The sequence below is a fragment of the Argentina silus genome (genome assembly GCF_951799395.1).
Source record: "Argentina silus genome assembly, chromosome: 15".
Classification (NCBI taxonomy): Eukaryota; Metazoa; Chordata; class Actinopteri; order Argentiniformes; family Argentinidae; genus Argentina; species Argentina silus.
The window spans coordinates 10008989-10023526 of NC_139669.1; the positions used below are offsets into that span (position 1 = coordinate 10008989).

At 45.5% G+C, this 14538-nt stretch overlaps 3 protein-coding genes across 3 annotated transcripts; 2 read left to right on the plus strand and 1 right to left on the minus strand.

The window, feature by feature from the left end:
• The first annotated feature begins 93 nt into the window (after positions 1-93).
• trmt112 (tRNA methyltransferase activator subunit 11-2) lies at positions 94-1854 on the plus strand. The gene is made up of 4 exons (XM_083685969.1): positions 94-320; positions 493-594; positions 807-899; positions 1404-1854. Exons 1-4 carry the CDS (start codon positions 246-248, stop codon positions 1503-1505), a joined length of 372 nt encoding a protein of 123 aa, XP_083542095.1. The 5' UTR covers positions 94-245; the 3' UTR covers positions 1506-1854.
• Positions 1855-3163: 1309 nt separating this feature from the next.
• Positions 3164-7539, plus strand: tgfb5 (transforming growth factor, beta 5). The gene is made up of 7 exons (XM_083685952.1): positions 3164-4348; positions 4725-4888; positions 5130-5262; positions 5539-5649; positions 5918-6095; positions 6507-6660; positions 6955-7539. The coding sequence occupies exons 1-7, from the start codon at positions 3955-3957 to the stop codon at positions 7111-7113; spliced, it is 1293 nt and encodes a 430-aa protein (XP_083542078.1). The 5' UTR covers positions 3164-3954; the 3' UTR covers positions 7114-7539.
• Positions 7540-9916: 2377 nt separating this feature from the next.
• On the minus strand, positions 9917-12978 carry kcnk4a (potassium channel, subfamily K, member 4a; the record flags this gene model as incomplete). The annotated part of the gene is made up of 6 exons (XM_083685602.1): positions 9917-10885; positions 10996-11129; positions 11328-11514; positions 11855-12015; positions 12432-12549; positions 12790-12978. The coding sequence occupies 6 exons, from the start codon at positions 12976-12978 to the stop codon at positions 9917-9919; spliced, it is 1758 nt and encodes a 585-aa protein (XP_083541728.1).
• Positions 12979-14538: the final 1560 nt, after the last annotated feature.

A 14538-nucleotide genomic window follows, 5' to 3' on the forward strand; every position in this document is an offset into this window, starting at 1 on the left:
AAATATCACTTATCGTTTAGGGGGAAAAATCCAGGAACCTTGAGAGAAGAACGTCGATGCACGGAGGACTCAATTCACTGGTGCGCCAAAGATACTTCCGGTACACATGTAAACGCATCAGCGTAATTAAGTTGTTTGTTGGTGGTTCGCTGAGACACATTTTGGATAAATACAATATCCATTGGCACTCAGATCGAAGTGCTGTCACTTTCGGACTCCATAAGCGGAATTCATTGACTGTAAAGATGAAACTTCTGACACACAACATGTTGACATCGCACGTTAAGGGGGTAACCAAAGGATACCCCCTTGTCATCAAGGTATGTTATGTTTTGTTTATTTAAGAATTGTAACATTGTCTTGTAATTAATCACGTCTTTTACACCGGCGCAAATGTTGGTTTGCCAACCACTTTGCCTAGCTGTGTCTCAGCTAGCTATGCAGATTTGATATGGTGGTCCAAGCATTTAGAATGCGTTTCATCATGCCCAGGCGACGGAGGTGAAAGTGAGCGAGGTGGAGTTCAACCCCCAGTTCGTGAGCCGAATGATCCCGAAGCTGGAGTGGACTGCGCTGGTTCAGGCGGCAGAGGGGGTGAGTGTCCGTCTGTCACGATGATGCAGGCCCACTTGCAGCAAGTTGCTTAGTTGCAATAGCTAAATATGAATATAAATGTGGTGCGACACCATTAAAACTGCATTTCCATTAGTTTCAAGTTAGGAACTAACATAATTTGATGATGTTGTGTAAATGACAGTCCTAACAGATACATCATCAAAGCACACTATGATCTTTTCCCCTTTCAGCTTGGTCACTTGCAGGACTTGCCTGGTGAGCTGATGTCTGATTATGAGAAGAATGAAGAATTCCTGCGTAAAGTGCACAGGGTGCTGCTGGAGGTATTAATTCTGTCTGCTGCTTGTCATCACTGCCCTAATCCCATCTAGCAGAACAAGACCACACCTTCATGTTCACGTTGTTCTTTCTTCCTGGCACTTATTTGAATGTCAGTAATTGGCAAAGATGTCTAACTTGATTACTCAACTATTTGGTGTCTGATTAGAAACACAAGAGAGTCACTTCTCCGTTGGACTTATTGCTGCATTTTGTTTGATAGACGGACAGCTTATACAGTTTGTAAAAGCTTTTATCTTGATAATCTTTTATGTTGATATCCATTTGATGGAATGTAATGATTAGCCATACTTCTGTGAAGAGTAGATCACCATTTTATTTTTTTTAAAACCTTGATGGTTTCTTGCTGCTAGAAAATGGCACTAACTCTGTCTCCACTGTTTTCCTATGTAAAAGAACAGTATTTTATCTCAGTCCATGACCCAAACATCTGACATACACAGGTAACCACAGATGAGGTGACTAACTTGTGTCCCTCTTCCATCCAGGTGGAGGTGATTGAGGGGTGTCTCCAGTGCCCAGAGTCTGGCCGTGAGTTCCCCATCTCCCGGGGGGTCCCCAACATGCTGCTAAACGAAGACGAGGCATAGAGGGGTGTGGGGGGCACCGTCATGTCCTCTTAGACATGAGAAGTACACCAGTATTCTGTTACCCCCAACCTCTCATCACTACTGTTCGTTGTATAGGACTGCTGGCATTTGAAAAGAGGGAAAACTGGACTCTGGTTGAGACTGTATGAGAAGAAATGCTAAACTGTGTTGGATTGTTTTTACAGTACCATGGTTGTTTCAGAACTGAAAACACAGAATGGATCGGAATGTTCCCACATGTCCAGTATATCTGTGCAAGCCTAGGTGATTTTCTTTTATTTATTTTTGTAAAGGCTTGGCTGCATTTTTCAATAAAATCACATTTCCTTGGTTTCCTTGGTAACCTAAACACGTTGCCCTGTAATTTGGTAACACGGATAATACATCATCTACAGACAAATATACTGTCATAAAAGAAAGGTAAATTATGCCAAAACGTGGTCATTAACATAACCATATCCTTCAGTTTGTCTCTCAGGGTAGGGAAATTGCTGAGAGCCAGATGACGTGGCAGTGCCGTGCCTATATTTGGGTTGAGGAAAGGGAAAAAGCAACGGGGCTAAGTTGTTTTTGAGGAAGTATTTTTGAACCCACACATTGCAATACCACAACTAACCACCAGGGCCCTCTTTGATCCAAACGCCCCCAGGTCAGTCGCAGTAGCTGTTGCCAAACACCCCATATCCACGTAGGCATATTTCCCTCTGCACAACGTAAGAGGTGTGGGTGGTGGGGGTTGGGGCAACACACCGTCTGGGGCACGGAATTAAGTCATGTCGAAACAAGAGCATGTTTGTTCCCATGCAGTGTTATCATTTTTAGAAAGCTTGCCAGGAGGAGAGAGAAAAAAAAAGCTGACCACAAGCCTTGAGGCTGCCTGTGTCTCGCTCTCCCTCTCCCTCTCCCTCTGTAGTACCTATCCCTTCTACTTACTGCAATTACAGCTCTGCAGCCGAAACTATAATAACGGCATAATGGGATGGCAAGAGAGCAGCAATAAAAAATCCTCCCTTGACAGATTAACGGTCGCGGAGCTCCTGAGCTGTAATTAACAATCAGACTAGGAAGAGAAGAGAGAGAAGGCAGGAGAGTCGGGGAGATAGAGACAGGGCGGGGGGAGCCGAATAACTGGAAGACTCATTTATTATATGTACATGTGAAAATTAAAAGATTTAATCAAATATAGGGCTTGGGCAAATTACCTACATTTATGTAGTACATGCATACACACAGCCACAGAAGTGAAAATACCCAGATGAGGAAGAAAACTGAAGGCTGGTCCAAAATGACAAGGCAACTCGAAATCCTTCACTATTTTGCTTTTCAATACTAAAATGCACTAACTGACATCAGTAACTAATTGTGCTGTGATATGTTCTAACAGGAAACTTACCTGGGAGATGGGTGGTACAAACATTTTTGTGGTGAGAAGTGTGTGTGTGTGTGTGTGTGTGTGTGTGTGTGTGTGTGTGTGTATGAGTGTGTATGAGAGAGAGAGAGAGAGAGAGATGAGAGGGAGATACCTACATAATGGTCACACCCATCACTTTGGTGGCACCCCACCCACCACCTCTCACATACAATCTCTCTCTCACACACACACAAACACACACACACACACACTTGCCTCATATTTTGGAGTAGCAAACTGAAGTTACTGTCCTAGGGCTCTGGATTATTTTTTTCCATGCTGAGGAATGAAAGACTGTCCCCAGACCTTAACATTTTATGGCAAAGCTTTTCCTCAATTATATTTTCCTCAATCTCCTCATCTGAAGATTCTGGAAGAGGATTATGTTTTTAAGGATGGAATTGTACTAAAGTTCACTTTGGACTACGATATAAGCGTTTTTGAAGGAGTACAAGGGGTACAATTACTTCTTTCATAGGGAATTATATTTTAACTTGGTTATGTAAAACTATTTTCAGTAATGATAATTATGGTAAAGAATTAGGGTAGACCACCATGGTAATTTTATTATATCTCAGAACTCGAGATATTTTCCAGATTTAAGCAAATCCTGTGTGATTAGATAATTCGTTCATAATTACAGTATGTTTTAGATGTATTTTAGATCGAAATAAGGGAACGTGTAGCCTATGGACAATTATTTTTGTTTTATTTGCTCAGAATGGCTCCCATATGCGAAAAATAAGTACACTTTCCAAATAATTTAATCGAACTTGGTAAGAAATATACGACATGGGCTGAGCTGCTCAATTCTAGTTATTGCATTTGTCTATGAAATCTTTGAAATATTGAAGATGACTATTGTACATTTTAAAAAATACTTCACTTCTCAAGAATTTCGAGACAATTTAGAACTCTTATACTGAGAATTTTTTGAAAACCATCTGACAGGGATTGGCAGGGGAACAAGTGCTCAGTGCGCATTGGACTGAACGGGACACCACGCAGACTAGGTCAGAGAAGCTGGGAAGATTTTGCATGGAGCCTTGTGAACCCGTTTACCCTCGTCATCAGCACCGGACGATGTGGCTCACTCACCTCGCCCTGTTGCTGCTCAGACTGGCGGTCTCCGCCGAGGGGCTCTCCACCTGTCAGTCCTTCAACCTGGACGACCAGAAGTCCAAGCGAATCGAGGCCGTGCGCGGCCAGATCCTCAGTAAACTCCGCATCCGCAGCCCACCGGAGCCTATCGCGAGCCCACCGGCCGAGAACGTGCCCTCCGAAGTCATGCTTCTTTACAACAGCACTCGGGAGCTGCTCAAGGAGCGTGCGCGACAGGCCGAGTCCGCATGCGACAAGGAGAGCAGCGAGGAGGATTATTACGCGAAAGAGGTTCAGCGCATAGACATGCTACCGCCACGCACAGACACCAGTGAGTGTGTAATTCATCAATCATCAACACATGGCATGGTATAAATTAGTTATGATCGCTTTTGTGCTCTAGTGATTTATAGAAATTAAAAAATATTACAATTACGCATGCGTATTAATGCTCCAACCACTTCCTTTGTCCCGTGCCAGTGACTGTTGTAACACTTGCTTTACTGGTGTACATAGTTCATCGGCAATGTGCACTGCCTAAGCCGAGAGTAACCAACCAGAAACAGTAGTAATTTTATCCAAGCGATATCTTGAGGTGGCTATAACGTGACTCTTCCATCACCATATATTGTCTGATACAATAATGTATGTGTAATATGTTTATGAAAACTTTTAGACAGTACACCTGTCCTTTTCCACTCCCATAGATGCAGTGAACCCTGCGCCCCCCAGTCCGTACTACAGAGTGGTGGGCTTTGATGTGAGCGGTGTAGACCGCAACTCAAGCACACTGGTCAAAGCTGAGTTCAGAATCTACAGAGCACCCAACACCCAGGCCCGTACATCTGAACAGAGAGTGGAGGTCTATCAGGTATGCTATTATTACAAATATCTTACAATCACCTACACACTAGGTATCAACACAAACATTACAATGTCACATAAGTACCAGGTATCACGATATCATACAGATACCAAAGTCTTATTTACCTATGCCAGAATCACACACCTGTACTACATATCCCAGGTATCCCAGTTTACTAGAATGGTGAACAGATTGTCCACGTAAAATGTCCTCCTCTTCTCCCTGGCTCTCTGTCTGTCTCTGTTAGCTTTTGAAGCCTGATGATGCAACCAGCCCCTCGCAGCGATACATCGACTCGCGAACTGTTCGCCCACTGGCTAAGGGGGCGTGGCTGTCTGTAGATGTCACAGACACAGTGAAGGACTGGTTGGCTCATAGAGGTCAGGGGATCAGCCAGTCATTGGCTCTACACACCTACATACACTCAATTTGACATGTTGAATTATGAAAATGTCTCTGCTATTGGGTTAAAGAAAATACCACATAAAGTCATATACCTGTTCATCTCTCTGTCTCTTTCTCTATCCATCTTCACACTATCTTGCTGACTTTTGCCTCTTTTCTCTCCCTACCCCTGTCGACCTCTACCTGTCTCTCTGTCTCTCTCCTCCATCTATTTCTCTCTCCATCCCTCTCTCTCTCTCCATCTCTCCCAGAGAGGAACCTGGGATTGAAGCTGGGTGTTCACTGTCCGTGTTGCACATTCATCCCCTCGACAAACAACATTGTTCCCAACAAGAGTGAGGAGCTGGAGGCGCGCTTCGCAGGTCTGCTTGTTATGTTGACATCTTGTGTATTACTGTCACACATCACATCCTGTTGTGTCCTCTTTTTTTTTTTTTTTTTTTAAGGTTCACTTCAAATTATTGACCTCATATGCATTATCTCCAGCAGTGAACCTATATGAGATTTTTCAAGGGCACCACTGCAGTAGGCATATGGATCTTCACTTAATAAGCAAGAGGTCATTTAACACTGTTTTCTGCTTCACCACACCAAACTCTTCCTCTCCCTCTCTCTCCTCCTCTTCCTCAGGCCTGGATGACGAGCTGCTCAGTCAGATGAAGAGGCCGGGCTTGGCTAAGGGCCAGATGGAGTTCAGCACGAAGACCCCTCACCTTATCCTCACACTGCTGCCCAGCGACCGCCTTGACACCCCGGGCAAGAAGACACGCAAGAGGAGGGCCGCTGCCGATACTACCACCTGCTCCCGGTAGGCTGAACACACCTCTTTAGCATCTTATTTACACCTAGTGGGCACTGATTCCCAAAACAGGGTCCTTTATTTAAGACATACTGTAGCTTTACTGTATCTCAGTAGGTGATGAATCACTCAGGGGAGGCTGGTGGAGGTAGAAATGTAATGCATGGAATGGAATGAGGAATGGTATCAAGCACACATTCCATTCCATGCATTACAATAAGCCTGTCCTCTGATTTCTACCTCCACCAGCCTTCCCTGGTATCACTACACTGTTGTTCATATCTACACCACAAAGTATTGTTATGAATGTTTGTTAGAGGCTTTTGGGGACTCAGTTTTAGAGGCTTATAGTTCAGAAACGGACTTCTATAATACATATGTGCCTGTGTCAGAGTCTCTCTGATCTCCTCCCTGTTGCAGTAACTCAGATCAGGGCTGCTGCCTGCGATCGCTCTACATCGACTTCCGCCGCGACTTGAACTGGAAGTGGATCCACGAGCCAAAGGGCTACCGAGCCAACTTCTGTGCTGGCAGCTGCCCCTATCTCTGGAGCGCTGACAACCACTACAACATGGTTTGTTTTGCCCCGGGGTCATAAAAGTCCTGTCACCTCGACACTGGCACTTCATTAAAGCTTTACTACAGTACATACTCACTTTTACAACATGGTCAGGTCACACATCTGCGGCACCATAATATAACACAAATTGTAGTGGTCTCTGGTGTTGATGTTATCGGAGTTTGTTGTGCTTTATTGGCATGAAATACATTGAGGAATATGGATTTCATCTATCTATCTTTCACACACACACAGTGATATTTCATGTCGCATTTTCTCTCTCTCTTTCTAACACACACAAACACACAGATCCTGCCCCTGTACAACAAGCTGAACCCAGAGGCGTCGGCCTCCCCATGCTGTGTACCCCAGGACCTGGAACCTCTCACCATCGTCTACTTCATGGGCCGAACACCGCGCGTTGAACAGCTCTCCAACATGGTGGTCAGGTCCTGCAAATGTCGCTGATGCAGGACGAGGGAGCGTGGGAGGGTGTGAAGGAATGGTGGAGGTGGAGAGAGTTGTGGAAAGGAGGAGCGAAACAGGATGGAGGAACTTTGACCAAAACAACAAACAACTTTCTGATCCTCAAGGAAAGAGGATAAACTGAACCTTTCTGTGTGTATCCAAACTTTCATTTTACCCATGTTGTACCCCTGCCCTCAGTAACCTTTTGCAGTCTGGTACAGGTTAGGTTAGATTTTAAGATTCCACTCGCATGAAACTCTGAAAGTTGTCCCAGCTGTGGGTTTCTTCCCCTCTTGAAGAGAAATGCATATTCAGGAATTTACATAGGACCAAGGATACTGTAAATATCTCATTCACTTATGCAGTGAAACAGCTTTATTAAACAAGTATCAAAAAAAATATTGATATTAAAGTTTGTTTTGGAATGAAAAATGCCATTTGTGTGCTTGTTGAATAACAATATCTGACTTCTACCAAGCTGAATGATACAGTTCTGAAGCTCCACATAAGTCATATTATGCCTAGATATGTGTGTTTACTGAAGGAGAAGGATGTTGATTTTAGCATTAACAGTAAGCTTCTCTCATCTGAGAGAGAAAAAAGAGAGGGAGTGAGTAGGGAGAGGTAGAAGGAGAGAGAGAGAGAGAGAGAGAGAGGGGAGCTGTGTCCATGCTGAGGCTTTGCCAGCTCTCTGCGGTCCAAGGCTGAAATCTGCCGGCGTAAACAGGATGTGAAAGATTTCCAGACACCGACCACTCACGGAACGCTAGATTTAAACGTTTGGGGTTCAGGGTTTGTGGTGGGAGGAGAGGAGAGAGGAGAGGAGAGGAGAGGAGAGGAGAGAGAAAAAAAAGAGAAGCTTTGAAAGAAACGTGGGATGATAGGCCGTATTTGGAACATATCAGCTTCGGTGGTGCAATTTTGCAGCCTTAGCAGATTTGTAGCTATCAGGCCTGCTACATCGCTGTAATCACATGTATGCATTTCTAAATGTAAATTGATTTACAAAGTTGTTTCTTAAATGTATATCTCAATGTCATATCATTGTTGTTTGAACAAGTGCTATCACATTGATCTAGTCAGGCACACGCACAGATGTCCACATTTCCCACTTTTGATAGAATGTCTAGAAACTCTAAATAGATCCTCCCTGGGGCTCACATTTAAATTTAGTCCCTCTGGTATGTCAGTGGTTTGTGTGTGTGTGTGTGAGTGAGAGAGAGAGAGAGAGAGAGAGAGAGAGAGAGAGAGAGAGAGTTTAGTATGAAATGAATGTTTATCTGTGTGCTTGTGTGGTTGACTGAGAGGGTCTCTGTCTAGTGAATAAACCTAAGCACAAAGGTGTTTTTAGAATATATTTAATCTGTCTGTGGCCCTACACAGAAAAAAACCTTCCTATGTACATTTGAGGTAATTGTAGTAAATGACCCTTGCTCAGGGGTGGTGGTGGTGGTGGTGGTGGGGGCAGGGGGACTGGAGGACACAAGGGGTGCCACTGCAGGGAGCTGTGGTGAGTTCCCCCCCACCCCCATAAACTCACCCACCATCTGTAAGTCCTTTTCCCTTAACTACCCCTTACTATATTCAACCTGCACTTATGCTACAGCAACACTACTCTGAGTGTCTGACTGAGTGTCTGAGTGTCCTTGAGAGGGTGTGTGTGTGTAACACTAGTGTAACACTACGTGCAAGTAGGGACCCTGAGACTCCTTGCTGTCCCCCACCAAAATCACAACCTCTCTCTGTATTACATGATCCCCCAAGTCGATCAAAGGTATTGTAGGTTTGGACTGGACTATTTTTTTAAATTTATAAATCACGACTATTATAGATTGGAATCTAGACCAGTTGGGTACACACAGTTAAGTGTGTATTGAGTATAACATGACACCATCAAGAAGTTATACAACCATATGGTGAAGGACATTGGGATAAACAGAGATATGGATCTCTGAACAGGGCAACCTCAACTTCATTGGAGCCCTCATCTACTTCGCTCAAGTCAATCAACAAAAAACCCATAGGAAATGCGGCTGAGTTCAATTAGCAGACAGTTTACTCGGGCAGAGTGGGTTTATTGTACTACACTTGCCAGTCAGAAGAGGGCGACATTTCCTACCCTAGTGGGTCTCTCCACTCCAAATCCATTGGATGCTTCAACCGAAAACTCACTTCAGGTCATTGTGAAAACCAACCTAAACAACTGCCCTCTTTTAAACTAAGGGAGGTGGTCTTTGTGCTGATGTACAAATGTAAAGGCATCTATGAACAAATCATTGTCAATGGACTTTAATTCCGAGGAGATTTAACTCAGTAATTACAATTTTAACTGTAATAAATCAACTGTAACTGTGATTTAACTGTAAAATAAAACTCATACATAACAGTAGAGGCCAACTCACTCATCCCTTGAAATAAAACTAATGCTTAGAAATGACAATGAGAGTCTCTCCTCCAACCAAAGCCTAGAACATTCCACCATGAAAGATCATCTAAATGGAATGGGGACAGGATTTTACTGCATGTTCTATCTCTGCTGATCACATGGGATTGTGAAACTCAGTATGTGAGGAATAATCATATCCAAGGCCACATTTCTTAGGAGTCTACAAAGTGTCAATAAGTCCATCAGAGCAACGGAGCTGGCTTCACCTAGACTGTGACCCTCTGAGACCAGTCTAAATGTTCACCTCTGAGACCAGTCTAAATGTTCACCTCTGAGACCAGTCTAAATGTTCACCTCTGAGACCAGTCTAAATGTTCACCTCTGAGACCAGTCTAAATGTTCACCTCTGAGACCAGTCTAAATGTTCTTTGGTGATCCCCTATCCTGTGTCAATGTATCAGTCTCCTTTAGGGTAGAGTGGTGGGAGGGTGGCGGGGTGGGGGGGTTGGAGGGGGGCTGCAGGTCGCTGATCCTCTTCCTCTCCTTCAGGGGACTCCTGTGAGGCAGCTGTCTCCTCATGCTCCTCCTCCTGGGTTTGCGAGGCCGGCTGGTGCTCCCCTCCGGCGGATGGAACCGGTCGCTCAGGGTCTCCGAGGACTCGTCAATGAAGGCGAAGTTCTCCCCGAAGAAGTCCATCAGCCCGGGAGGGGAGGGCACTTGGAAGCGGAGAGCGGAGAGAGACGGCGAACCGGGAAGCGGAGAGCGGAGAGGGATGGTGAACCTGATGTCTTCCTCCAAAAACATGGGCAGCCCTTCTCCTCGGACACCTCTCTCTTCTAGGACTCCCTGCCCCACTTTACTCATGTTGTAGGTGTGAGAGTCAGAGGAGGAGACCTCCGATCTGCAGTCGGACGGAGTTTCGGACAGAGACCCGGACCCCGACATGGACCCTGCCATCATCACGTCGTCAGCGAGCTCAGAGTCCAACTCACACATGGACCGTGCCACAGGCATCGAAATTGACCTCGCCACCGTCCTGCCATGCGACCTGCTGACCCCTGACCTCAGCATGACTCTGGACTCCACCCTCAGGCCATGCGCCGGCCCCCTGGCTCCCTCGATGGGCAACACCTCCAGCCTGCTCATGGAGCGAGAGTGGCTTACCCAGCGGTTGGGCAGGTGCCCGTTCTGAGAGCCGCCCTGCCCCCGGCACCCGAGGGTCGCCTGGGCGTGCCTGCGGATGCGGCAGCGGGTGCTGCGTTTCCAGCGGCGACGCTGGAGCAGGAAGGGGTCATTGAGGTCAAGCGGGTTTGGTATCCTGAAATCCATGGACATATTCTGGATGTTCTGGCTCCAGTCTGTGGCGTGGGCCCTCAACTCCTCCATCTGAGAGAGAGAGAGAGAGCGTGAGAGAGAGAGAGAGATGGAGAGATATACAGGAGGCACGACAGTTCCTTGGTAAGTGCCCCAATCATGGTTTGTTTCCACTCACTCACCTCAGCACGTGTTCTCTTGGACAGCACCCGCAGCCAATTTCCTATCATGGTGAGGACAGAGGCAAAGTAGGCCAGGCCAAACACTATCCAGAGCCACACCAAGGGTTTAAACAGATCTCCATCTTGATGGTCACCTACAGACAGAGTGCGTGCGGACGTGCCCACACACATACAGACAGACACAGACAGACAGACAGACACCTATCGCAGTGGAATGCACATGTTATGTAATAAATAAATAATGTCATGTGAAATATGTGGTGTGTTGTATGGAATGTGAAGTGTGATGTGTGCAAAGTGCCTATTAAGTTGTTACTGTGTTTACTGCGTACCTGCAACGTAGTCTCCAAAGCCCACAGTGGTGAGGGTGATGACCACAAAGTAGATGGCCTCCAGGAAGGACCACTCCTCCACTTCCTTAAATACCAGTGTTGGCACAGCTATGAAGATCAGGCAGCCAATCAGGATGGAGAGAACAGCAGAGGTGACCCGCACAATGGTGGGACTCACCCTTCGCTTCTGAAGAGAGAGACCGGCAGAGGAGGAGGGGAGAAGGGTCATTGAAAAAAGGGAGGGATGAGGAAAGACAGAAGAGGGTAAGATCTTCCACAAGACACCAAACCATTTCCCATTTCCTTTTATTTCAACAACAGCAACCGTAAACAATGACCACAGCAGTTCAAGGCTACACTGGGAGACGACAGCTTCAAGTAATCTTAAGTGGCCCTGGAGAGAGAGAGAGTAAGAGAGACACACATACAGACAGAGAGTGAGTGAGGAGAGAGGTAAACGGGGAGAGAGAGAGAGAGAGAGAGAGAGAGAGACAAAAAGAGAGAGAGGAGAGAGAGATGAGTCTCACCAGGAAGAGTGTCTCTATCTTGGCCACAGCTTTCCTCAGGCCTGTGCCCATGTGGTCTCCTACTCCAGCCAGCAGGATGCCAAACATGGGGATGCCCACCAGGGCATAGCAAACACAGAAGAGCTGCCCGCCATGCGTCTTAGGAGAAAGGTTACCAAACCCTGGGGAGGAGTGGATTGATTGATTGTTTTTCGGGGGGGTTATACAACAATTGTACAATGTCAAATGTCAAATTTGAGAGGATAATGAAAGCATTTTTACAACACTAACTTCCAATGTGGAAAGGGGAGGAGGTGGAAGAGGAGGAGGAGAGAGGATTTCAAACTATTTTATAGTTTTCTACTGCTAATCAAATATTTTATGAGATAGACCAGGAACGAAGCCTTTGTTGTCAACCTGGTTCTTTAAAATGCGTATGTGGCATCTGACTTAGTTTTCATTTAACCTTTTTCTATCCAGGTTCATTTCAATGAGATAAAATAACATTGTCTTTTACAATAGACACCTGGCCCTGGACTGACTTACATCTGAAACAAGAAACAAAAGAAAAGAAAACACTTGTGAAGTGGAGACCCACCGATGGTTGTGATGATGGTACCACAGAAGAAGAAGGCACTGGCCAGATCCCACCTGCTGGTGAAGTTCAGTGAGCTGCTGCCTGTGTCTACCCCCGACTCTACCGCCGACACCACACTCTGAAGACAGGAGAGAGAGGGGGACAGGGGGCTGGGTCTTACTGCTCAGATAAAACTCCTTATCTTATCTGTCTAAGTCTGGTTATGACCATAACCTTGTATATACATATACCGTGTAGTACACTGGTTATACCGAATGGTTATGTAATGTTGTCCCCTGTCCTATTGACCTGTGTGTGTGTGTGTGTGTGTGTGTCTTGTCTCTCAGGTTTGTGTGTGTGTGTGTGTGTGTGTGTGTACCTTTATGAGCTCACTCAGGCCTTGGGCGGACACACAGCTGTGGTTGTGGAGGAAGGTGTGTCGTGTGCGGAGAAGCTTCATGTGCTGCGTGCTCTCGTTGGGGGACTCCAGGGTGCCGAAGACCAGCGCCCCCATCACCAGGTACAGCATCACCCCGGCCAGCAACGCCAGCAGGGTGGGGCATCGCATCGCCCTGCTGCCTCTGGCCCCCACCCACAAGGGTCAGGGCCCCCTACAGCCTCTTACCACCACACACCGTTGGACAGACACACACCTCTCTTGGGGCCCTGTGTGAACACCCAATGATGTCTTTGAAACAATGGAGAGCAGTAACAACGTCATCGAGTCATTTTAGAACGGAAACTTCCAAGGAAAAAACAGAAATAGAGTGCCATGGATATTAATATGATGGTAATACCTTTAAGACAACATTGTCTAAACCATCCTGATCTGGTGATAGGGGAGACACTCTCCTTATCCTCTCTCTCTCTCTCTCTCTCTCTCTTTCTCACACACACAGCAGGGAGCAGACCAGGGAGCTGAAGGGTGAGTTATAGAATGGCACAGATGAGTGTCCACATTAGGGCCCCTGTCATAACAATGCAGAAAGACCTTGACAAAAGCCAGGTTGTCCGGGTAGCAACCTGCCAAGCTTTTTAAACGATTAGCCTTTGCCAACCTGCTAAACATATGTCTTGCAGTTAATCGAAAATATGTTTAGGGGTGCTTATCTTTATCTGGTATTAAGCGGTTTGTTTTCTTTGAGTGATATTTACCTCCCAGCTAGACACAGAGACTGGGTCATAAGAATGGTGGTTCAAAGAGGACCAATCAGGGACAAGAAGCAGAGCTCTGGTGTAAACCACTGTTGGCCGTAGTGTTCCAAAAGAAACCGTGACAACATACTGATATTTCCCAGAGTTCAGTGTTAGCATTCTGATCAAATGGACTACCACTGGTTTGTATGGATGTTCTTCGCCATGAGTGGCCTACAAGATATTATTTGTTATCGTTGTCTAAACTCCCCTGACATATTTTTATATTTTTGTAAGATATGTGCGCAAACCCAAAAACAAGCACGTGTTATGAACTAACCTAGGCTAAACAATTTGACATAATGGGCCGGTTTCATAGACAAGACCTAGACTGAAAAGCATCCTCAGTGGCAATTTGCCACTGAAAGTGTAAATTAGTCCAGGACTAGGTTTAGGCCTTGTCTGTGAAACCGGCCCTAGGTGTAATAAGTAAATGTTTCCAATGTGTTGCAATTAGAAAAAGAGTAGAGTAGAGAACTGCCAATGGCTGGAGAGATTATGGTGCAGTCTCAGGTTATGCTAACAGGATACTGCATACAATAACGCAGGTTATGGTCAGAGCTGAAGAACATCAAGTCTTTATACTTGGGGCTGAAATATGAACACATTCAGGCCACAGGGTTTAAAATGGGTCTTTGGAAAGCCATAATAAAACTATGTTGTCAAAATCATTAACTGGAAGTCAAACTATGAAACTGAACTGGCTTTTGAGGAGGAAAATCTATATATTTGATATTTTGAGGATCAATGGATAATTGAGGATCAATGGATAATTGAGGATCAATGAATTGCTTATAGGGGCAGTTTCCCGGACACAGATTAACCCTAATCCAAGACTAAATTGAATTTTTAAACTGGACTAACTGAAATTGCATTTCTCAGACATGGTTTAAAATGGTCTCAGGCTTTCCCTAGTCTCGATTTAAAAAGTCTG